Below are 26,341 nucleotides of genomic sequence, written 5' to 3'. Positions count from 1 at the left end.
ATAAAGTACAAAATAATACCTTTTAAATGATATATTGGTCACTACATATAAAGGTACATTTTTGAAGTTATGGTCAAAAGAAGAAAAATTTTTCTTATTATTCTCTTTATTTTTCTTGACCTTTAATCACAAATATCTCCATTTGACAAATATGGACTTATCGCTTTTTGCAAACAAACTCTTCATATACATCTACAGAAAGATTTTAATCTTAAACAGCAAACATATTGACATAACAATACAGAATTAATGAGAGCCATTATTAAACTTGTCATAAAATATAGGGTTACTTACTTCCTCTAAAGAAGTAGCTTATACGAAAACGTTCTATTGTTTACTTCAGCATAGAATTTGATTTTCTATTATTATATTTATCTTGAATTTGACAGGGATTAGGGATATTTTAGCAAAGAGGAGAATGTGACATGCCATAAGCAGTCCACAAAAGTGCAACAGCATATAAAATCACAAGCAGGCTGGTGAAAGCTGACACAAGCATCCATGACTGAAAATAATAAAGATAAGATGGATTACACATCATCACTATTCAAATAGTACTGTGATAATTTCAATTCTTGCTTCATGAATACAGTGCACTCCCATTATAACGAAATGCTCGGGACCGGCAGTTTTCTTTCGTTATAACGAAATTTCGTTATAACCGAACAAATACAATATATAACGAAAACAAGGAAGCCACGCATAAATGATATTCTGTTTGTTGAATACTCATACACTGGAAAGCTAAACAAATAGTTATTCAATTTTAGATTATTGTATTACAATAACGCAAGTTCCCCTCGGAAACTGTGCGTGACACACCAAGCAAACACACAGTTCGCCCATGCAGAGACGTTATAAATGCTTGTTTCGCTACGTATTTTCGAAAAAGATCCTCAATTCATTATAACGGAGCACATTTCTTTTGTTTTTTTTTGTCAGTGGCGCTCGGAAAAGACTTCGTTATGACGAAATTTCGCTATAACTGTGTTCGTTATAAGCGAATTTTGTACCATAGACTCTAATGGCGATACTTTTGGGACCATAAGTTTCACATCGTTATAACGAAATTTCGTTATAACCGTGTTCGTTGTAACGGGAGTGCACTGTATTTGGTCCCTACAACCTTTCTATCCCTGATGTCTGAGAATAATTTTTGCTATCGTTTTCAACGATAGCATACAGAGGGCAGACTTTCAATCTTTCCAGCATTTGTTTACAAACACCAAGGGAACATATCTTGGGCTGTCAATCCAGTTGCAGGGCTGCCAACATCCCCACATCAAATATTAGTGAGATTCCAAAGAGTACTCTGAGAGATATCCATGAAATTCATGCACCTCAGTGGGAAGACATAGTGATTACTGAATCAGGGAAGATTATAATTTCTTGTTAAGATGTAAAGACCACATACGGTGCACTCTCGTTAAAACGAATGCAGCTATAACAAAACTCTTGCTACAACAAAGTAAAAGTCCAAGTCCCCAAATTATTGTCTATATATCTTTGTACATCCTATTGTTCTGCTGTGACAAAATTTTGATATAACGAAAGAAAACTGCCAGACCGAAGGACTGCGTTAGAGATACAGTGTAAATAGAAGTGGCCTGTAACATTTGAGTCATTTTTTCCCCTTTCTCAGTGACCTTCTTGCAGAACGGGGAGGTTTGGCAGATCTGCATTTGGAAGCTTGTCCGCTTGGTTGTCTGAGATTTACAAGACCGTTACAGTCTACTTTGCTGGATGGCCTCCATGGCTTGGCTCTCCAGAAGCTGGCTGGGTTTCCAGTGAGGACTGTTAGCTGATGGAGGGAAGAAAAAAATAGTGGAAAAATCTTAACATTGATGGCGTGACATAACCTTCTATCTCATTTTTTTGTGTGTGAAAATCACTATTAAAAATAGAACAGAAAATCCTTGTCAGATAATTGGTTAAGTGATGTCCTGTCCAAATCATAGCTGTTTTACTAAAAAAATGTAGCGACTAAGGCATATCAAAGAAAAGGCATTCCCATTTTTTTTGGGTGCTTTGGCTGCCATGTTTTTTCACCCTCCCAAACACTTGACCCTTTTGAGATATGAGGTTTTGTCATGAAAAGTACTGGTCATCACTGGAGTGAATTGTCTGAACACTCTCCACATTCGGACTCTTTAAAAAGTATTGCTATTTTTGAAGACAAGATGTAGGGTTTAATTAATCACAATGTACCAAGAGGGGTCAACATAACCCAGTGCCCCAAAGGAAGTGTAACAAATGAAAATATCAAAAGCAATTACATAAAAAGCAAAGCCAATACGAAGAAAAAAATTGTTTGAAATACAAAGGCAGCTCATGATAATTTATCGGTAAGGCTGTGTTCGATTCACACAATACATGATGTAGGAGCACTTCTCATAATATTTCTCTAATAATTCACAGATTCATGTTCTAGATATAGTCCTGAACAAATCATCCAGCTAAAACTAATCATCCAGCCCCCGGGAGTGAAAAGAGGAAAGACGACTTACGATGCTGCATGTGATAGAAGCAGATACGTTCGTACACCTTGGGTAAGCCGACGATGTTCTTGGCGTAATACATAGGCCCCCCAGTGTGGCGGGGCCAGCCGTATCCATACAGCCTGCGAAAAGGAAGTCGTAGTATCGAAAGTTATTTCATCTCTTATGAAGTCTTGGGTCCGTTTGCTCAAGAACTTCAAGATATACACATTTTTATATTCTTTATACAGATCATTCTATGGATCTTTCACTCAGATCAATATTTAACCCCATTAAGCATGGTGTGTGCCTAAAAGAAAAATAGTGTAGGTATATTGCCATGGTACAAGCATTGCAAATAATAATAATAACAATAATAATAATAATAATAGTAGACATTTCTAGAGTGCCTTTTCCACTGGATACAAAGCACTATGAGATGTCATCCCTGGTCACCATAGGAGATGAAATATATACAAAACACCAGGCAGTGACAGTACAAGTCCAGTGCACATATAGGGACATCAAAATAAATAAGTCTTCAAGTTTTGTTTGAAATGATCAAGTGTTGGTGAGGATTTCAGAGGAGGAGGGAGCTTATTCCACAGCCTAGGACTTAGGAGCAGAAGAAGAGAAAGCTGCATCACCAGCTAGTTTTTTCGTGTGTGGTTGAGTGAAGGTAACGGATGATGCGCCTAGAGTGAGAGTGTCGTACCAGACACTCCCCAATGTACTGTGGAGCTCTATTGTTGACTACTTTGTAGACCAGTAGGAGAAGCTTGAAGGATATTCTTGCTTTGACTGGCAGCCAGTGGAGTTGACGTATAAGAGGAGTGGCATGAGAATGCGAACGAACATGGTACACAAGTCTAGAGGCAGCATTCTGTACTCTCTGTAAGCAATCCACATCAGCCTGACTGATTCCGCCAAGAAGAGCATTACAGTAATCGAGTCGTGATAAGACCAACGCACGGACAGCTGCGTGACAAGTAGAAGCATCAATAAATTTTCTGATCCTCCACAGATTTCTGATGTAGTAGTTAGCTAACTTACAGATGTGTGAAACATGCATGCTCATCTTTGCATCAGAGGAAAAGATAACTCCAAGATTGCGTACATGATCAGATGGAGAGATGAGAGTTGTACCAAGAGCAAGTTTGATGTCCTGTACAAGCTTAAGATGGCGTTGGGAGGTGAGAACAAGAAACTCTGTTTTCTCTTCATTGAGTTTCAGCTTGTTCAGAGTCATCCATTCCTGCACTTTACCCACACATCTGGACAGTGCATTCAGAGTGAGTTCAACACTGGAAGGGTTCTTTTTTCAAATTACAAGAAAGAGGAATTATTCCAAATAACATGCATAGGCCTATCTTTAGCGGGAACACCTCTCTCAGATTAAGACATTGACATGCAAATGATTAAAGTTATTTGTAATTATAGTTACTACACATAGTCACTCCACTGTCTATACCCATATCCGCAATCTTAACCATTCTTCCACCTACTACCATGTGAAAGTTTTAAAAGCGTTCCTCTATTCTGTAAGCTTATTTCATACAGGTTACATGAAAACTCGCCAAATTGTACCATGCAGAAGGAAACTCGGGAGAGTTTTCACTGCCAAAGCAATATAAAAGTTTCAGAACTGCCTTATCATCAACCATCATGAATACTATATAATTTTTCTTCTTCCTCTTCCTACTTCTTTTTCACAATGAACTTACCACACCATATCAACGTCCTGATCAGATGAGGCGATCTGTTCTTCTAAGCACTTGAAACCCTCGTTGATCAGACCATACAGGCATCGCTCCAAGATTTCCTACAACGCGGCAAAACAGAATCCATCACTGAATGAGGTAAGAGCTGTTCAAATCCTCGTCACATTCATATATTCATCCAAACAATAACCTCTTTTGGCATGATCTTTCATGCAATAATTTCATTATCAAATCATTACTCAAAGATGTACAATGTATAATGTCTCCAACAGACATAAGGGCACTTGAATTTGAATAATAGAGGTTTAGCTGCATCAAACAACCACTGGTGTATATGAATTCAGATAAGTATTTTCTCAAAGGTGCACCACCATCTCACCAGTCAGAATCTAGATCTACACATTATACATCTCAGAACATAGCTACATGCCCATAGGTGATACATTATTCCTTTAAAATACAAACTACAATTCATTCATTGATTATGAGCTGTGGCTGCAATATTGTTTTTGATGTTGTCACTGTTATCATCAATGTTCTCATGCGGATCATCAATTTCATCCTCCTCCTCAGCAGAAAAATATGATGGGATCTTTTACCTATCTATGAAACACTCAAAAGTCTCCAATAACATGATGTTTGTTACCTGAGCTGGAATATGTCTCCTCTTCACTCCGGCTTTCTCTGAGAAGTCAAGAATCATCTGCGTGACCTCTGGATCGACCTCTGGCTTTCGACCTCCTGGTTTGCCGTAGTTGTAATAGCCCTTGCCTGCAAAGGTTTTGGGGTTGACTGGTTGTCAGGCTATAAACTTGCGTGAACAAACCACCTCTTTTGTGATCTGGCTGTTTGCCAAAACTGTACATGAAAATGTGCAATGCCACATCATGCTCATAGCCCCTCACAAAGTAAGATCAAATAACAGAATTCCTCATAAAATTAGAAAGTTAATTATGGAATATTCTCATGTTGTATGTTAATCGGTAGAGGTGCGATGTCATCACGTCCCAAGTCTTCCACTGAACTGTACACAAGTTTTCACTAAATTCCTGTTTTTGACTTAAATTTGATATAAATAGGATACATCCGGTGATCTCTTTAATCAAATTAGTGTAGTCTTGTGGCTACCTATCATAGCAATGACTTTTCTGGGGAGAGAGGCTACAGAGGGTGCTAAAAGGGTTTAACTCAGGTTAGGTGCCACATTCACACACATGATGCACCTCAACTCTAATTTAATGATCTCCATATTTCTCCTTCTTGTATCATCCCCCTTTGTGTATTGTGTACCATAATTTACCAAACATGCAATAATGCAACATTTGAACCTGTTGAGACGAGGCTGATTTTGCTACAACACGCATTTACCATAGACACTTGCCCAGGTGTACTCGAGACTGGTATTCAACGGGTTAACCTGGGACTTGCATCCAAGCTGTTTGATTGCGATGCGGACATGTCACTGACTAGGCCACTTTGCTCCCCTAGGTCTCCCTACCATCATGGATTCCCCTTTCTCTCTGAACGCACCTGTCTTCTGGCCTAGACGACCCTTCTCGACCAGCCAGTCGGCGAGGGGGCTGTAGCGCTCCCCCTGTCTAATCCGGTCTGTTTGCCCCTCCCTCTGAATCAGGCCAAACTCCTTCCGACTCTTGTAGCCCACATCAAGACCTACAAACAGCGGAAGGAGGGGAAGGGGGAGATTGAGGGCGGGTGGCAGGTGCATGGATTCAGGTGTATCAAATGATTAAACTGGTCAAACATGTAAAACAAAACAAAATATTACAAAGAAAAACATTTACCGACAGCTTGTGAACTACTGTATATGCCGAATATTTCATGAGGTTTTAGTTTCGCGAATTTCGTGAGTCAGGTGCTATTCGCGAAATTAAAGACAAGCAAAAATAATGTCTCTGTAATGATATGAATATGACGCACACATACATATTTCTCCGTTCAGTACAGTACTCCACGATCGCAAATTTTACCATTGGCCACATCGTTGAGAAGTCCCAATTCGCAAAAATTTAGACTCGCTAAAGCAGTTATCATCCTTGAAAAGTTCCCTGAACAAAATTTTTGTTGATAATACCATTTTCATGTTTCTTGCCACAACACATAGTCATTCAGTATTCCCATGCATATAATAAAGCCATTTTGCATGCCAAAGTATTACTTGACCCATCACATATCAAGTTTCATTTTATGTTATATACAAAAAAAAAGCAAAACTCTCACAAAGCCATTCTTGTCTGGTGACTTGCTTCCTTGCATGATGTTATTAGCTTTGTTCAGTTTCTAGTTATATTGTCCACGAGGAGACTGCAAAATACAAGCTTGGCTTTTTAGCACATCTCCTCCATTTCCTGCAACTTAAATTTTCATTCAATATCATCTCAAAGTGATGCGTACCAGAAGTATTTTCAATTTCATGAATGTTTTCTTCGTTACTACACGGTATTGATATTGTGTTATTTTGTGTATGTAAATGTTTTGCACTGTTGGAAATGAAGGAATTGAAATGAAAGATATATTTAAACTTGTATTTATGCACATCAGAAGCAAATGCTTTTGTTGGTTGGTTGTAGGTTGGTTTGAGATCTTACTTACCTGCCAAATCTCCCATGCGGAAGAGACCCATGGCAAGACCAAAGTCCTCCAGGACCTTGTCTACCTCATTTGGTAGAGCACCCTCCTCAATCAGGAACACTGCCTGCAAGAAAGACATACCGGTAATGAGGGCACATCAGGTTTGGATCCAGCAATTCCATAAAGGGGAGGCGCCCCACCTCCATTTTTTCCTTTTTATTTCTCTAAAAATAAAGAAGGAACGCTCGCCCGGTGCACTCCCTCTGGATCCGCCACTGCACATGGTAAAGTGAGGTATACATCACATTGACGGACATAAAAAACAAAAACCCTTCTTGCCAAGTAGGTGTTCACACAGACTACTTGAAAGATCTCAGAACAGCTATTTATGCACATAACAAGCGTGCAGACAAAAGAACATACAGTCCACTTCCATTATAATGAACAAGGTTATAACAAAATTCTGCTTAAAAAGAATAAATCAAGGCCAAAACAGTCAGTCCGCAGCGCGAGCGAAAACGCACGTATTTACTCAAGTCGTATGCACGGCTGAGCAGTGCTTGCATACGTAATGAGCAGATACATGGTCATGAATAAATCCGTGTAGAACGAGTATTTCTTGTCAGTTTTCGACACTTTTAATATCGACTGAAAGAGAAAACATTAGCAAATATGCTCATGATCAAAATTAAACGAAAAAAAGAATATAAAATATCAAAATCTCTCTCAAAGTTTGGTATTGTATTCAAGAATATTCCTTCACGTTTGACGCCCAAAAATTAACCTAAAATCTTTCATGCCCCTCTAAAATATGGTGAAGACTATGTCCGCTAAAGTATATAGTATCACAATAAGGGCAGGTTTTCTCATCTTCATTTCAATACGGGTCAGGAACTAGCAAAATTCAGAGGCATGTCTAGCGTCGAGTTTAAAAAGATTATCCTCGCGTTCGCACCGTAATTCCGGGTCTGTGATTGGCCGAAATCTGTCGCAAGACGTGGCGTGTCGCATTGCGTAGTCCATTGGCTACTGACTCAATGCTGTGAGTTCAAAAACTATGTATCAGATATAAGTGTCATTGATATGAGTAATAGCTGAATAGTGTGCAATTGAGTTGGAGGTAATTTGAAAATGAAAGCCTATATTAGTTTCATGAAATCCATGATTTTTTTAAAATGTTAGGTTCCAGATTGTGATCGAATTTTCACTCTCTATACAAAACTTGAACTTTACACATAAGGAACCAATGATGTGTATGTGAGTGTGCACTTACAATGACCCCGAACAATGCGCGACCTGGCTACCACCTGTTCCGAGCTCTGCTGCAAGGCACATGAATGCTTTATCACTTATTCATGTGGATTGCCCTGAGCACTGCTAGTCTGAATTCTTGACACAGGGTGAAATGCATGCACATGAAAGAACTAAGCACATGTTTCCATGTGCTTGCACACACCACATTTCAGAATGAACAAAGACTAGCTGCGATACTGGAATTCCTCATGAAGCATTCCAATCCTGGTCATTGTCCACGATCATTGTCTGTGGGTATCAACAACTCTCCACGCATGTTCATTCACTACCCCACTTCCGGTAAGAAAACATAATTTGCCTTGTTTTCAAAAGGAAAATTCACAACCTTAAAAATGGTGCCCCTCTTCGTTTTTTAATTGATCATACTCGCTCACGTTTCACGATTGTGAAATCGAAGAAATTACGGAGATCTATTTTCAATACCAGTCAGGAACTAGCAAAACATCAAACTATGATCTAAAAGCTTCTTGAACACTGGCAAAATAATCGTTTACTTTGATGCTAAGGACTACTATATTGAGATCAAAAATAGGGAAATTAGGTATCAAATTAATGAGCATAATCAGCTCTATTACCTACCCAACCATCCTGGGTCAAACAATGCACTGCGAAAGCTATGAAAGCTGTTGTTGCGACCTCTGCAAAAACTTTCGCAAAGTATCGCGAAATCTCGTCAGTCTCAAGTGCACAAATTGCGCAAACATGATTCTGAATAAAATTGTCGTTCGTGCCTCATTATCGCACGCGCTGCGGACTGACTGAAAACATTATCTGCTCCATGTTTTTCATTGTTTATTTGTTCAGTTGTAAAGAAATTTTGATATAATGAACAAAAACTGCTGGTCCCAAGGACTTGATTCTGATGAGAGTCCACTGTAGTATATTTACGACACATAAATTCTTTGTCTTTCATCTCTGAGTCATTAAAAGCTCAGAGAATAACCTGCATGCCAATACTACTCAGTACTTGATTCCTTTATAGCAAAAGTTGATATGACACCAAATAAGTTCTTACCTCCCTGGAATAGGGTGCCAGCATTCGGTTGCCAAGAAAAGCAGGGCAGTTCCCGACGAGAACGGCCACCTTATTACAGAGGCAGAATGAAAACAGTTGATATGATTCAACCGAATCCAATTTAATTCAAACTTCTTTTCACACTTTAACAAAATACAAATAAACAGCACATGCAAATGAGATAACAATATAGTGAAATCAACTGGTAATCATTATTCTTTTATAACAAATCTGCTTGCATAGAAATGAGGTTAACATTCTTGCCAAGATTTTCTACCACAAATTGATAAAAACACTCATATTCCAACATAAAATGAGATTCACTTGATATTTTGCACGACAGAATACAAAACAGCATTTCAAGAATCTGCTATTTAAAGATACAGAACAAATTGATAACTTTGATTTGACAATGTGGAAGTTTGTTAAAGTGACAGCAAATATGACACAATTAGACAAATAATTCAATCAAATATCAAGTTGAAATGATCTTTGAAATAGAGAAAACATAAGTCAAATTGCAATGCATAGGTTAAGAACTTACCATTAACATCTGCAGCTATAAAAATAATGACACTGAAGAATATTACGAAAAATCCTACTCCCAACCCAAAAGAAAAGGGGAAAAAAGACTTAGCAAGTTACTTCTAAACACATGGGTATATAAAGGGTGAAAGGATGTCAGATGAATTCTGCTCTGTTTTTTAGTTGGACTGACAGATATGTAGCAAGAGAAACACACCTTCTTCATACGCTTGCCCAAGTCCATAGCCGTTGCCATGGTTTCGGGGGAGGTTGCTTTGCCCCTCACATTCTCCAGCAGCCTCATGATGTGAGCGGGAGAAAAGAAGTGCATCCCGACCACCTTGTCTGGCCTGGAGGTAGCTGACGCCATCTGTGGATGGATTGCATGAGAGAAAGAGGAAATGAGAAAGAGAGAAAGATAGAAGAAAGTGAATGAAAGAAGGGATGGAGAGATTACAGCAAGACAGATAAGGAAGAAGGGGAAAAGAAAGAAAAACAGAGAGAGGAAGAAATGAAAGCAGTGTGAGTAAATGTTACCCACAAACTACTAGCTTGTTTGGAGACTACTGTACATGGCTACAACAGTCGTAAAGTAATTCAAAAGTCTGAATGTAATACACTCTTGAAAAAAAAATCAATACGAAAGAAAAAGAAAAAATATGTGGGAAGTCTGATTGGGAAAGTTTGACATTTGCTATTTGAAATGTTTATTCAGCTTGGTTCCTTTTGTTTGCATTAAACCAACAAAAACTTTGAAGTCAACTGGCCAATCACAAACTCCCAACATACTGACAGAACACTGAGTAGAAAACCAGTTCTGAGCAACTTGATGTCGGCCAAAAATCTGTGAATACAATGGTTGCTAAACATGCTCATACCTGTTTCTACCCGACTGCCCGAAGTCTTGTACAGAGAATATCTCGCTTGGAACCAGCACTAAGCTATAGCAAAGGACTGTGACATCAACAATTTGGTACTCTACTGTATACGCTGTTATTTTCGCATACAGATACTTTTGTGAACAGATATTTTTGCGAATGAAGAGATCATAGACATTTTTGCGAGATGTTTTCGTGAACTGACGCCGACGCTAACGTAAATTATGCACTATTACCCTAGCATAAGGAGACATTTTCGGGTGTGGTTAAATTCACGATCCAACTGTGATTCGCGAAATTCACGAAAATTAAACCCTTGCGAAAATAACAGCTCATACAGTATGTAGCCTTAACTTGAATGATCCTGTGGTTACCTGATCGATGTCCAGTGTCGATGTGTTACTGGCCAGGACGGCACTGGGCTTGCAAACTCTGTCCAGCTTGCCAAAAATCTCCTTCTTCAGGGCCATGTTCTCGAAGACGGCCTCGATCGCCACGTCAACGTCATTCAGGTCATCGTAGCTCAGCGTCGGATGCACCAGGGAGAAGATTTTCTCGGCTTTCTGCTGGCTCATGCGCCCCTGTTTGACCCCATGAGCTAGAAAGCCTTGGACCATCTTGAGTCCCCTGTCCAAGAACTGGAGAGAAGGCAAAAGTTTTCACACATGCTGTCACTAACCACACTTCTTTTTCGCACTTTTTGACTGTGATAACTAATTCTGTTAATCTTTGTCAACATTTCAATCATGGACTATAATTACTGCTGGATGAAGATTTTTCCATGACCAGGCTGCAAATGCATTGTCAATAACAAATACATGAATCAAATTCGTATTTCGCAGTGCGATATCATTTTCTACAATGTCATATGAATATCAAAAGGAAACAAAACACAACATGAGAGAGATATAAATATGAAGAGCCAATAAAATTAGAGAAATATATATGTTGAGAGGGCAAAAGAGAGAAAAAGACTTACATATATATATATATATATATATATGGATATATATGTATATATATATGTTATGATACAAAATATTTCAACACGTGTGCCCCCTTTACTACTGCTTATTTCTGTGTATTTTTGTTAATGCGCATGCGCAATTGTTTGTTGTTGTCATAGAAGAAATCATAACAAAAGAACGCTTTCATCCACTGAGCTGATCCGAGTCCAACGTTACCGGACACCCTGCACTCTCGCTTGTTTTGTGGATAATTTATCCACATTTAACACCAGTTAATATCGGTGGCTGAGGCATACTCTCGCCATCACGGAGTTTGTCAGGACTTTGTTGTCTGTCTCCTGTTTTAACGCCTGGATCACGATGGAGATGGTTTAGCTCTCTACCTTGAACACAGTGTTGCGTTGTTTTAGGTTTAAATTTTAATTTCATTCTTTGTATTCTTGTATTCCAAAAAAATGTATTGTTTTGTAATTGTTATTCAGATCTAAAAAATAAATGAATAAATAAATTCACTATTCAATTTAAAAGAATTGCTAATAATGCGTCGTTCTTTCTCGATCCCCCAGTCTTCTTATTTGAACAACAGATTTAGAAAATTGCTCTCCCACTTTGATATTTATATTTCTTTTGTATTTACTTAAATACCGAGTGGACGCCTATTTGTCCCGTCGGTGACATAATTTTTGGTGCCGAAACCCGCGAAGATTGAATGAAAGAACGATCATTGCAATTTGTGTTTTAGCGATATTATAACTAAATTCATAAAGATTTAAACAAAACCAACGCAACACTGTGGACTGTGGACCGAGGACTACCTGACCACGATGGATACACCAGGACCACCGCATCTGTCTCCCATCACGCCGAATGGATCACCATGTGACACCCCCGTTTCTCAACGTACACCCAGCATGACGACAGCAAGTCTATCACCCCTACAGCTGGCCGGATTCGACCCGATGCCTGCCCCAGAAGTTCATCATGGACGCTACTCCAGCTCTACCCCGACGCTCCTTGTATCACAGCAGTTGAAAAATGTTAATGTGTTCACAGGTAAAGGGGGTATGAGTGTTGATGACTGGGTGCGTGACATGCGTTACCTCCTTGATTCTAGAGGAAACATTTCTTCCCGCGCGAGTTTTAACGAAGTCGTCAGACACACAGGTGGTAGGGCTCGTGACCTGGTCCTGAATCTAGAGCTTCAGGGAGGAGAACTGTCGGCCGAGAGGGCATTCAGAGGACTGCTCGATGAGTATGGGGATAGTGATGTCACATCATCACCCATGGCAAACTTCTACTCACGCACGCAACAAGCCAATGAGACGCCGTCGGAGTATGCAGTGGCTTTAGAGGCTAAACTAAGGACTGCACGAGATCGTGGTGACCAGGCAGCCCTCTGTGGAGAGTCGGTCCGTGACGCTATGCTGACCACACAGTTCATGTACGGCTTACGCGATCAGAAGGTGAGAGCCCGTCTGGCACCAATGAGGCCAAGAGACATGTCATTCCGGGAGCTTCGGAAAGAATTACGGGTCATCGGTGCGGAAGAGAAACTTGCCTCAGCCCAAGTGTACAGACAGCAGACCAGGCCGAAGGAAGGGAAAGAGGGAAACACCCAAGATCTGGATACAGTTGTGAAGATGGTGAACGAGCTGGCCGTTACTCAGGAGAGACAGATGGACCTGTTCCATCAAACGATAGAGAAACAGCACCGTCACATCGAGAGTCTTGAACAGCGGCTTCAAGAAAAGGAACAGGTTAACAAAGGAGAAAGACAGACCCGCCGACAACTGTTGATCTGTTACCGATGCAGACAACCTGGGCACATCGCCAGCTCCTGCCCAACCCTTCGTACGCAGTCAAACTAGGACGACCCGCAGATGAAGGGCGATCTGTGGGTGTAGGAGTATATGAGCAACGCAGCCCTAAAGGAGGAGAGGTGAAGCATGGCCATGGTGAATCGTTAATAGGACCAGTGAACAGCACTACGGTGATAATTTGTGGTCAACCGTGTATGGCTATCTTAGACACTGGTTCTCAGGTAACGACGATCACAAAAGACTTTGTCTTAAGCAACCCCCACCTCCAGAAGCAAGAAATCCAGTTAAGTCCTGTAAGAATAGAAGGAGCCGGAGGTCAAGACATTCCTCATGACGGTATCATCCTTTTAGACATTCAAATGCTCGGGACTGAAGTGAAATCAGTGCCGGCTTTGGTAGTCCCAGGAATTGGACAGGATGGACAAGTATCTTGCTTGTTAGGCACCAATGCTCTACGTGCATCCCGTGACAGAATTCACACGATGTACGGAAAGGACTTCATGGGAAAAGTAAAGGAGATGTCGACTCCCTACTTCTTGGCGTTCCAGGTATTGAACTGTGATGGCCTTGATCTTGCTGACGAGACTGGATACGTTGGAGATATACGGTTTGAGGGAAAGAAACCGCTAACAATAAATCCAGGACAGCGCATGGAAATCAGGGCCAGTACTCCAGAGTGCACACGTGGGCGCAGTTTTATGGCTCTGGTCGAGGGCTATGATTCGCACGGTATCAAAGTAGATGCTACATTCTCTCCTGTCGAAAACGAGAAGGTGACGGTAACAGTGTCTAACATGTCTGCAAACACAATGACTTTGAACAGAAATACACCACTTGGGAAGTTAGAAATTGTAACTCAAATGCCGGAGATCCAAAATGAAGCTGATGGCAAAGAAATTGAGTTGGAAGACTATGCCTCCCCTCAAGAGATATTGGTGAATATTTTCAGTCAAGAAGTCAAGACACAGATTCCTGATTTGAACCTACCGACTGGTGAGCTGACGCCTCCCGAAATGAAGGCACTGGAGGAACTGTTGCAGAGAAACGAAGATGTCTTTTCCAAGGGCCCGGAAGACTTTGGATGTACTGACACAATAGTCCATGACATCCCTCTTATTGATCCGACCCCCTTTCGTATGCCTTACAGACGAATTTCCCCATCTGACTTCAGTGAAGTGAAGGACCATTTGAAGGAGCTTCAAGCAGCCGGGATCATCAAACCAAGTAAAAGTCCCTTTGCATCGCCGATCATTATCGTCAGGAAGAAAGACGGTAGAATTCGGCTCTGTGTGGATTACAGGAAGTTGAATACCCGAACAGTTCGCGATGCCTTTCCCCTCCCCAGAATTGATGAATCCCTGGATGCGCTGCACAAAGCTAAATACTTCACAAGCCTTGATCTGATGTCAGGATATCTCCAAGTCCAAGTGGCACAAAAGGACCGGCAGAAGACGGCCTTTACTACTCCAATGGGACTGTATGAATACACAAGAATGCCTTTTGGACTGATGAACGCCCCAGCGACTTTTCAGCGTTTGATGAATACGGTATTCGGTGACATGCATCTCAGCGAGTTATTGATATACCTAGATGATGTAATCATCTTTAGTTCTACTCTGGAGGAACATTTGAAAAGACTGGAGCACGTCTTCACCCGGTTGCGGCAGCATGGCCTAAAACTGAAACCAAGTAAATGTCACTTTCTAAGGAAAGAAGTGAAGTACCTCTGGCATGTCGTTTCAGAGGAAGGCGTAGCTACCGACCCGGAAAAGATCGCAGCCGTGAAAGACTGGCCTATTCCCAAGACGAAGAAGGAAGTCAGAAGTTTCCTCGGCTTTACAGGATACTATAGACGCTTCATTCGAGATTATGCAAAGAAGGCTAATCCATTGTTCGCTCTGGTTGGAAGCAAGGTGAAACCAGGCAAACGATCAGCCGTAGCAGATGTCTGGACCCCGCAATGTCAAGAAGCGTTTCAATGTCTGAAGGAGACTTTGATATCGGCTCCAATTCTTGCATACCCTGACTTTGAACTGCCTTTTATTCTACAGACTGATGCATCCATATCTGGTCTAGGAGCAGTCTTAGCGCAGGAACAGGACGGGAAGGAGCGAGTGATTGCTTACGCCAGCAGAAGCTTATCACCCGGAGAGGCAAGGTATCCAGCACACAAGCTGGAATTCAAAGCGCTACATTGGGCAGCAACCGTGAAGTTTCGAGACTACGTTCTTGGTAGGAAGGTGACTGCAGTGACAGACAATAATCCTCTAACGTATGTGCTCGGAAAGGCACACCTCGATGCGCACGGTCAACGCTGGGTGAATGATCTGGCTCAATGTAACCTCGATATCAAGTACCGACCAGGAAAGTCGAATGATAATGCTGACAGTCTTTCAAGACTCTCGTCAGAGGATGTTAGAAGGACGCTGGATCTCTCTTGTTCAGGAACCACTCACACAGAAGAGGACCCGTCGCCAGTAAAAGTTGTTCAAGTCAATGCCATGGAAGTGCGTGATGCAGAGGAAGAGGCTTCAACGGTGGTTCCAGGCTTGTCCCTCTGTGAAATCGCCCAATGTCAAAGACAAGATACGACTATACAGCGCGTCATTGAGCTGCTTCAGACGCGCAACAAACCCAAATCACGGGAACTGAAGGAGGAAAAGGTCCCTGTGAGGATGCTGGTTCGTCATTGGAATCGTCTAGAGATTTGTGAAGAGGGAGTACTATGGTATGTCAGGCCGGATGACCGCAAGCTGTTGGTTCTGCCGAAGGGCATGAGGAAGAAGACACTGCATAGAGCACACCGAGATATGGGCCACCTTGGTGTTGAGCGGACACTGGCTCTCATGCAAGACAGATTCTTCTATCCAGGTATGAAATCTGTTGTCCAACAATATATCTCACGATGTCGACGATGCACTGTCAGGAAGACTAAGGAATGCAAATCGAGAGCCCCACTGATGCCGATCAAGAGTACGAGACCACTTGAACTGGTTTGCCTTGATTTCCTAAGCGTGGAGTCGTCAAGAGGTGGACTAGAAAACATCTTGGTGATAACTGATCACTTCACCCGACACGCACAAGCCTTCCCCACCAGGGATCAGACGGCATCAACTGTTGCAAAGACACTTTGGAGTAGATACATTGTACATTATGGCATACCAGAACGCATTCACAGCGACCAGGGCAGGTGTTTCGAGGCAGCTGTAATTAAGGAACTTTGCGAAGTCCTTGGCATGGAGAAGAGCAGAACCACTCCATATCATCCCCAGGGGAATGGAATGACTGAGAGGTTCAACGGAACTCTCCTAAACATGCTTGGAACACTAGAACCTTCACAGAAGTCTAACTGGAAAGAATATGTGGAGTCAATGACACATGCCTACAATTCCACAAGGCATTCATGTACCGGTTACTCGCCATTCTTCCTGATGTTTGGGCGTGAGCCTCGCATCTCATGGCTGGAAACGACGATGTTGATGAAGACGAGCCCCAGGAAGTATCAGCCTATGTTGGCGATCTACACAACACGCTACGGGAAGCTTATCGCACTGCCGAGAAACAAGCGGACACTGCCCGCAAGAAAATGAAAGGGATCTACGACACTGCAGCGAGAGAAGCACCGTTTTGCAAAGGCGACAGAGTTTTATTAGCCAATAAAGCCATTATTGGTAGGCAGAAACTCGCAGACAGGTGGCTGGCAACTCCATGGACTGTAGAAAGTAGAATGCCACAACAGGACGTTTATGTCATACGTAAAGACGAAGGCAATTGCAAAACGGTCCATCGAAATCTACTTACTGCCTGCACGTTCTCAAGTGATGACGAGGAAGAGGAACTTGTGGTCGAGGAAGCGGCACAGACTCTAGAAAAATGTCGAGGCTCAACAAGAACGAGGAGGAAACCACAACGCTATGGAAGCGAGCACTCCACCTCAGTGTCTAATGCAGGCTAGTATGTTTGTCACATGCATTAATGTAATAACTTTGTTCATCTAATTCATATTGGTCTAATTTCACTTATTGTTGAGGACAACAATGATTTTAAAGCGCGGGTGAGTGTTATGATACAAAATATTTCAACACGTGTGCCCCCTTTACTACTGCTTATTTCTGTGTATTTTTGTTAATGCGCATGCGCAATTGTTTGTTGTTGTCATAGAAGAAATCATAACAAAAGAACGCTTTCATCCACTGAGCTGATCCGAGTCCAACGTTACCGGACACCCCGCACTCTCGCTTGTTTTGTGGATAATTTATCCACATTTAACACCAGTTAATATCGGTGGCTGAGGCATACTCTCGCCATCACGGAGTTTGTCAGGACTTTGTTGTCTGTCTCCTGTTTTAACGCCTGGATCACGATGGAGATGGTTTAGCTCTCTACCTTGAACACAGTGTTGCATTGTTTTAGGTTTAAATTGTAATTTCATTCTTTGTATTCTTGTATTCCAAAAAAATGTATTGTTTTGTAATTGTTATTCAGATCTAAAAAATAAATGAATAAATAAATTCACTATTCAATTTAAAAGAATTGCTAATAATGCGTCGTTCTTTCTCCCCCAGTCTTCTTATTTGAACAACAGATTTAGAAAATTGCTCTCCCACTTTGATATTTATATTTCTTTTGTATTTACTTAAATACCGAGTGGACGCCTATTTGTCCCGTCGGTGACATATATATATATATATATATATGTATATATATGTATATATATATATATATATATATATATATATATATATATATATAAAGAGAGGACAGGGAGAGAAATATAATCATTTAAAAGAAATATATGACAAGGGCAAGAAGAGAGAAATACATAATGAAAAGAGAAAAGACAGAGAAAAAAATAGATATGAAGAGATGAAGAATAGAGAAACATGAAGAGAGGACAAAGCAAGAAATATATAGAGGTAAGGACAAGGAAACAGAAGAGAGAAAAAGCTAGCAAAGGAGACAAAAAAAGAAGGCAGAATTCTTTTCTTGGGCACCTCTTGGTTTTGTTCCGTGAGGTAAGTTGGGATCCCACTGGTGATGAGAGACATGGTGATGCCCACACCCATGGTGCCAGCACCAATCACGGCTGCAGATTTCACGTCTTGCCCCCTGGCTGTCTTGTAACTGGCTGAGCCATCTGGGACACTCCACTATTTGGGGGGGGGGGGGGGCGGTGGAAAGGAACAAAGAAATTGAGGAAAATTAAGGATAGGTAAAAACAGGATTAGTAATAGTGAATATCTATTGCCCATATTTTTGCCAACCCTAGTTATTTGATTGTTATCTCAAGACATGTGTGGAATTGCAATATTTTATATGTGTGTCTCACTTCATGAATCAGATATGTGAACTTTTTTTTTTTGCCTTTGTTCAGTGATGAAATTTACACGCAGTACAAGGTCCCCCACTATCCTGAATTGTCAGGAAAATACATGATTAAATAAGCATGAACCATTGATATCCTGGCAGCTCCTGCTCTTCATAAATCAAGTCCGAAGAACCATCATACAACCAGTTCTGTTAAATTTCAGATGACTAAAATGTGAAAAAGTGGTAAAAGTATGTTTATGGTTGTACTCTTATCTCAGTCTGCACAATGACAGACCTTTGATAAACAATGTGTCCACATACACACACTTTTCCTCAATTTCCTGTACCTCCCTGAGAGACATCACCCCAAAATACCACTGACATGGTACATGAACAGAATGATTGTGGTATCATGTACACTCTTTGTGCATGGTGACATTGGCACTCTAGATAACCATAAACAAGAAAGAAGTAAAAGGAAAAAAGGAAAACATTTCCAATCAGTGGAGAAACAACTATTTAGTTCCATTTGAAAACAGCCAAAATTAACAGTTTTTGAAAATACATTTTTTTAAAAGTGCAACACAAAAATAATCAATCGTGTATGGCCACACAAAAAATTTTAACTCTTGCTTTATGCATTGCGATGTGAAAAGTGATCCAGATAGATTTTCTTTTTTCAAACTTCTCACGATAATTTGTCCTGTGTCACTTGCGTGAATGACACACTATAAGCACAATTCAATCTTCTTTAATAGTGCCATATATGCAACTTGAAAAGTCTGCACGTTCTGTTGCCCTCGGGTCATATTCCAGTCAATGTTTATGCACATGCAGTCTGGAAATGTTGCCCTGTGTGAACCTTGGCAGAAAAAAAAAAGATAAATTTCTAATCATGAATGATGTAAAAGAAGATAACGCCTGAGTGGAAACGCAGCTATTGTATGGAAGCATGAAGGTCACATTGGTACTGTAACTTTGTACCAACCTTTGAGACAGCTCTCTCTGCAAAGAATGCATACTGAAGGGCCGGAGCTTGGGTGGACAACGACAGGAATTTGGCATACTCTCTCTCCCTGTGTATGTGGAGAACAGAAATTAAAACCTTACCAATACATTCCAAGTAATGAAAATGACTGTATTATGTTTGAGTGCTCAAAAGAGAACTGAACTATACTGTACCATACTGTACAAGACTGGGAACATTATGCATTCTGTGGAGATAGCATACCTCATGAGCTATTTTGGGACTCCAGTCAGGTAGTCACTCATTTTGTAGCAACAGGGTCATCAACCTGGTGCACTTCTGCTACATGCAGGTGTCCCCAACAAAGAGAATCAATTCTTTGTGTTATGACCTGGTGTGTAAAGCCCATTTTTTTTTTTTCATGTCAACAGCTGGTATGGTATACTTTTGGACCATTTTGAGTTTGAGTACTCCATGTCATACAGTATGGCATGGTAAGTTTTTGGAGCACATCGGGAAGCAGGCCGCTTTTGGCATGGTACAGTACGGTATAGTATACTTTGGGAGGGTTTGAGCACTTGTCTGGCATGGGTACTACAGTGCAGCAATGTATGCTTTAAGAGAGCCTTTGAATGTACCCAAATGGCAGTCTACAGAGCTGATGGAACAGTATCACCTGTGATTTCAGTCTGGTAAATTGGTCCCACTGAGTAATGTTGTGTGCAATCATACTGTCCCCTCTAAAGAGAGGCAAAACACTCTGTGCCTAAGGTAGGACATGAATGGAGGTGCCGTGTATGAGAGAGTCACAACTCATGCTTATAAAAGATCTCGCTTTATTCATTCATCACAAAGAGTAAGGTGGAAAGCCTGGTGAAGAGGTCCCACTTCACATCCAGCTGGACCCCATGGAAGACCAGCTAGTGCAGCTGAATATATAGGCTATCAGGCCATCTTCTCAGATGGAAAAAGTAAAGAAACAAGAAATGGCGGAATTCCTTCGGCTAGATAATGTGCAACAATCTTAACCCGTTGAGGACGAGTCCCGAGTATACTCGGGCAGGTGTCTATGGGAAATATGTGTTGTAGCAAAATCAGTCCGTCCTCAACGGGGTTAATCAAAGAGTCCTTGTTACTGCTTTTGACAGCTACTCACATCATGAGGCCCTCCTCAAAGGAAGGCGCCTTGGTGGCTGCCTCGATGGCCTTGATGCAGACAAGGGGGGAATACTGACCCCTAGCCCTGGCAGCGACCTTCTGGTAGGCAGCTGGAAAAGAAAAGAGGAAAGAGCAGGAGGAGAAGATGGAGTTATCCAACAGGCCAAAAGTATTTAACCTCAACCCTAAAAAGACTGGGGGGGGGGCCTAAAAGGCCCCCCCTCGACATTTCGCACGATTACTCGGCAACACGCAATGCTCTCGCCGCGATGCTCTATGACTTTTTTCTTTCGAGTTTCCCGCACATTTTGACACCAAATTTGTGACGCCCGGGGGTACGGTTCTGAAGTTACATAACTTTTTGTACATGCACGTGAGACCAAAAATGGCTCAAAAATGTGATTTTGTGTACAAAGTCAATACAAATTGAGTTTTATCACATGGTTCATATAAATATGCTTATTTTTACTCTCAATGGCTAAAATCAATTTGTTTTAGTAGTATTATGCTTCAAAAAGGGTCTGCCACAAATTTTGCTGAAAAAAACAACAAAAACAAAAGGTCGAAAAAACAAAGAAATACATAAGAAATTCATAAAACAATAAAATGAATAAAAAAATTGATTTTGATACCGAATTTTTTTTCAAGTACATATGCTGAGAATGCTACAAAGAATATCTGGACCAAAAATGAGCACTTTTGGAGCTTTATTTACTGATTTAGATAAAAAAAGTATGATTTCTCGCATAAATTAGCATAATTAATCATAATAAAATAAAATAAGACTATTTTGGACAATTAAAATATACAATCTTGTAGATTACATCGCACACTACCATTGTGCAAATTTCCGCGGCGATCGCGCGATCCACGGCCGAGATCTTAAGGGGGGGCCCTTTAGGCCCCCCCCCCCCCCCCCCCCCCCCCCCCCCCCCCCCCCCCCCCCCAGTCTTTCGAGCTACCAAAATAGCCCAGTCTTTTTAGGGTTAAAGCTAAAACAAACTTCTCAGAAGAGCTAAAAATTTATCTTCCACCTTTTGGAATTTGCTTGCAATACATAAAAAGGCTCTACCATGACACCTGTCTGGCGGATGCAATTTGCCAGGCTAACGAGTTGTTTTGGAGTATCTTGAGATCCAAGTGTAAAATAATGTTGATCACAGTGCACAACTTTCATTCCTGAAGCACCTTCCCCATTCAGTAGTGGGTTGGTAGAAAATATACTAGTACCTGATGATTGCATTATGCCAAAGCAGTAGTATTAAATCACATGCAGCTAACAAGATTTATTCTTAAGATATGGATACTGCTATGGCCTGATACATTGTAATCGATATCATCTAATACAAAACATCACATAGCAACAATGATATGGGCCCTGTCTTATAAAACTTGTGATAGAAATCAATCAATCACAAATCTCTTGAAAGCTGCTATCAATCGCAACCTGTGATTGATTGATTGCAGTTCTCCATCTTGATTTATATCAAAACTTTTCTATAAAATGGATTTGCATTCAATCGTAAAGTTGTGATTGATTTGAATCAATCACAAGTTGAATCAATCACAAGTCTTTATAAGACGGGGCCCTAGTTGGTATGCTCAAGAGGCTGCAATACTTCCGGCATAACTCTTGGGGTAAAATCTCACATTTTTGTTGATACTCAACTGATTTTCTTTTATCACAAGTCTATTTAACGCATTTCTTATACAGGTGTCTCCATTTTAGAGTAAAATTCCAGTTTCTGCAGGTGTATGAGGCCTACAATTTGACATTTATTACAGCAGATCCCCTAAATAGGGAATACCTACTACAGTGTAGTCAGTGTAATTCATAGCAGAGAATTAATTGCAACAGGGACAATGCTGGCGCATTATATGCCTTTCTACCTGACTTGCTTCCTTCTTCTTCTTTTTTGTGTCTTTGTCTTCTGGGTCTTTTTACTTCTTGGCATTACAAAGGTAGGTTTTAAAGACTTTGATACAGATGAAGTGAACAGAAAACAGGCACACAGATCAACATACACAAATACCATCAACCAAAGCAATACTAAAAAAATGCTTGAAACAAATATGATAGTAAAGTAGAATAGACTACAAACCTTGGAAGACCATTGGGGTGGAATCATCCACCTTCACAGGCATCTGGCTGACTCTCCGCCCATCTACTGGCTGATTGGCTATGCTCTGGGCAAAGGCCACGCCCTCTTCCACAAGGTCACCTTCAATGACCTACAGAGGTAAAAAAAAAAAAATAGAGTCACTCTGAATGTAATACTGAGTACAAATCAAATGTTTTAAAGTGATAACACCACCAACCACTATAATTTTTTTCCCTGTTTTGCATTCTACTGTCTTTCCTTTGTTCATGAATTACACAGGGGTGTGAGAGTACCTGCAGAAAAAAAGTCAAAATATATGAAACATGTGTAAAAAGGTCTCAAGTGCACTATACTGTGAATATTACAATGCACATGGACAGGAAAAAGTCTAAAACTAAAAGAAGATTCTGGGCAGAGCAAAAAAAAGTCTGAAGTCAGATTAAACTCTGAACTCTTGCATCCCTGATTTCAAGATGAAAAAAAAATGCTTTTAAAACAAATAAGTCATTGATATGACATGACTTGTCAAAACAGATTGAGCAAAATCTGACAAAATGACAAATAGTCAGAGCATCCAAACCAGTTTGAATGTTACACAGTCTTCGGATGTGATATCTCACAGGTATTCTGATGACAGCCATCTTGATCACATGACTGCCAGATCGTCCATTTCAAACACTTCATGTGAATAAAAGAAATGACTGATAGATTACTTTTTTGTTATCTTTTTTCCTAATTTGACAGGGAATAGTTCAAGAGGTGTCAGATCACTCACTTCTAGATGAATAAATCCTTTTACAGCATTGATAAAGGACAGAGATTAATCAGTCTTAATAATGGCCATGAGAGCTGTGGCTAAGCAGTGCAATGTTAATATCAGTTATCACATCAAAGGAAATAATGGGTGAGGTGGTGAGTGTCATGGCATGAAACTTCTTCAGAGAAAAGGGTTTAAGCTCTTGATAAATCCTGCAGAGTCCAAAACAAAATATCTCTTTCACACAGATATGACACTAGTACTGCCATATGTACATAATTAGCACCACTACTGTATCAGCCATATATTTTGCAAGGTGTTTATTCTATGAATTTCACAAGTCGGGTACTATATGCAAATTAACACACAAATTATTATTACCTCTGATCCTAACTTTAAATGGGATGTGCAAGCATGCATTTTACCATTCGTTACTGTACTCCCTGATCGCAGATGTACCCACTCGTGAAATTGTCCGAAGTCATGATTTGTGAGACTCACTAAATAAATGGTGTATACCATATCTTACACTGACAACAAATATGTGGTAAGTCACACAACACTGACCTTGTCCACCAGTCCCTTGTCGAGGGCCTCTTTGCTGGACAGATGACGTCCAGAGGTGATCATCTCGATGGCATTCTGAATGGACATCACCCTGGGCAGCTTCTGGGTCCCCGTCGCTGCGGGCAGGATGCCAAGATGGACCTCTGGTAAGCCCATTCTGTCAGTGAGGGTACAAGCATACACCAACCACTAACAATGCACTCAGTCTTTTGGTTTATCATGACAGATATATACTTATAATAGAAATATTGCCTTTTCTGAGGTGTAATATATCACTTGACACCCCTGCAGAAGTTTCATTCTCCCTAAGACATTATATTTTCCTGATGCACGCAGCACTGAAGAAATATAATGATTGGGATATAATAATTCTCAAGGGCATGTTAAGTACATGTTATTTCAACCATAGCAAAGGTAATATTTGTAATCATATCATACTTAATGGTCTACATGAATACACATCACTTCATTCTACCTCTGCTAGCAGCATGTCATATTCTAGCATCATATTACTTGGCATGATGTCACTGCTTGCAATATAATAATTTTGATCCTTGCTACATTAGTCACGTGATTGCATTATGACCAATCACAGATCAGCTATATGCAGACCATTATATAATTTCTTCACATATACATGTATATATATTATTTCATTTAACTATAGATCAAGCTTTATGGAAACATTATATGCTCATTACTTTATCAAGGAGACACATAATGAGGGAGATAATTGTGTCTCCTTGAAACTTTCGATTATTTCATATGCCATTGGTACTCACTCTGGCCTGAATTAATGAAATTGGTACAATTGAAACCATGGTATAAACCATGTCTTGTTTGTTTCTTTATTCATTTCAATCTGAGACGATGGCTGGATAGCCCATATTCAGCTACGTTAAGCTGGTCTTCCACGGGGTTCAGTTGGATGTGAGGGGGGACCCCTTCACCGGGTTAAACACCCTGCTCTTGTGATAAATGAAGCGTGATCTTTTACGTGCATGAGTTGGACTCTCTCATACACGGGACCTCCATTTTATGTCCTGTCCGAGGAACAGACTGTTTTGCCTCTTGCTAGAGGGGACGGTATGATTACACACAACATTGCTCAGTCCAGACTCGGCTTCAAACCTGGGTCCTTAGGATCATGAGGCAGACGCGCTACAGACTGAGCCAACTCACCTCCTGTGGACAATTTGTATGGAGCGCCAAGTGTTGCATGGCCTAATTCTTTACAAAATCAGTCATTTTGTCAACGAAATGACCACTAACAACAACAAAATGGTCATTTCGTTGATGAAATGACTGATTTCTTAACAAAATAGGCCATGCGAAATGGCTGATTTTGTAACGAAATAGGCTATGCGACACTTGGTGCTCCATACAAATTGTCCTTGCATGGTGTAAATCGTGGTTTCAATTGTACCACCTTCGTGAATTTCGGGCCTCTGTGTCCAGTGTGAATTTATTCTGACTGGCATTCAAGAACACAAGAATTACACTCACCCAGCAACCCCCCCCCCCCCCATTTAACAAGTATGATATACACACGTGTAAGTGGTCATTACCGCGTCGCCATAGTACTTACTTTCCTGCCTTGTCCAGCAGCCGGTAGTGGCAGCCGAGGGCTAGCTCCACTCCTCCACCAAGGCTGGTTCCGTGAAGGACTGCAACCACTGGTTTGCTGCACGCCTCTACAATTTTGGTGACGTCAATCAGATTTGGCTCTAAGGTGGCAAATGAAAACATCATTTTCATAAGAGCCTACAATTTTTTTTTTTTGGGGGGGGGAATTAAAAAAAAGAATAAGAAAAAAAAAACACTATAACAGTACTGTCATATTTTTTCCACTTGCATAGACACAATCATTCTGTCAATATTCTTCAAATGGACACTACAGCTATCATGTTGTCTTGGCAGCTCTTGAACACATTAAAAATTCGTGGAAAAGTTGATGGAAATGGAGAGGGAGTGTATTCTCCATATAGGTAAAGCAGACAAAAATGTGAATACACTATATATTATTATAGAAAGAAACATAGAGTAAATAAGACAGAACTGTGCCATTGTAATTCTTAGATGGGCTACTTCACCTAATGAAAAACTATGTCATAATCAATTCAAATGTTGGCTGGTATGACTTTGATTTGCCTAATTCCTCATTTTCGCCCTC

General features: G+C 40.7%; 1 protein-coding gene across 1 annotated transcript in view; it reads right to left on the bottom strand.

The window, feature by feature from the left end:
* Window positions 1-1,637: 1,637 nt before the first annotated feature.
* Window positions 1,638-26,341, bottom strand: part of LOC139741670 (peroxisomal bifunctional enzyme-like) — a 29,175-nt gene continuing 4,471 nt past the window's right edge. The window contains exons 4-18 of the mRNA XM_071652249.1: window positions 25,757-25,895; window positions 24,169-24,325; window positions 22,845-22,974; window positions 20,741-20,852; window positions 19,606-19,693; window positions 18,302-18,457; window positions 10,894-11,157; window positions 9,859-10,011; window positions 9,117-9,185; window positions 6,809-6,911; window positions 5,729-5,869; window positions 4,845-4,969; window positions 4,202-4,299; window positions 2,508-2,620; window positions 1,638-1,801 (exon numbers count right to left, since the gene is read on the bottom strand). Of these exons, the coding sequence (XP_071508350.1) occupies window positions 1,725-1,801; window positions 2,508-2,620; window positions 4,202-4,299; window positions 4,845-4,969; window positions 5,729-5,869; window positions 6,809-6,911; window positions 9,117-9,185; window positions 9,859-10,011; window positions 10,894-11,157; window positions 18,302-18,457; window positions 19,606-19,693; window positions 20,741-20,852; window positions 22,845-22,974; window positions 24,169-24,325; window positions 25,757-25,895 (1,925 nt within the window). The 3' untranslated portion in view covers window positions 1,638-1,724. The remainder of the gene's footprint in view (window positions 1,802-2,507; window positions 2,621-4,201; window positions 4,300-4,844; window positions 4,970-5,728; window positions 5,870-6,808; window positions 6,912-9,116; window positions 9,186-9,858; window positions 10,012-10,893; window positions 11,158-18,301; window positions 18,458-19,605; window positions 19,694-20,740; window positions 20,853-22,844; window positions 22,975-24,168; window positions 24,326-25,756; window positions 25,896-26,341) is intronic.

Source organism: Diadema antillarum, unplaced genomic scaffold (genome assembly GCF_040938485.1).
Source record: "Diadema antillarum isolate AM-2024a unplaced genomic scaffold, OU_Dant_1.0 seq00000945_RagTag, whole genome shotgun sequence".
In the NCBI taxonomy this organism is placed as follows: Eukaryota; Metazoa; Echinodermata; class Echinoidea; order Diadematoida; family Diadematidae; genus Diadema; species Diadema antillarum.
This window is presented reverse-complemented; position numbering and strand designations above follow the sequence as displayed.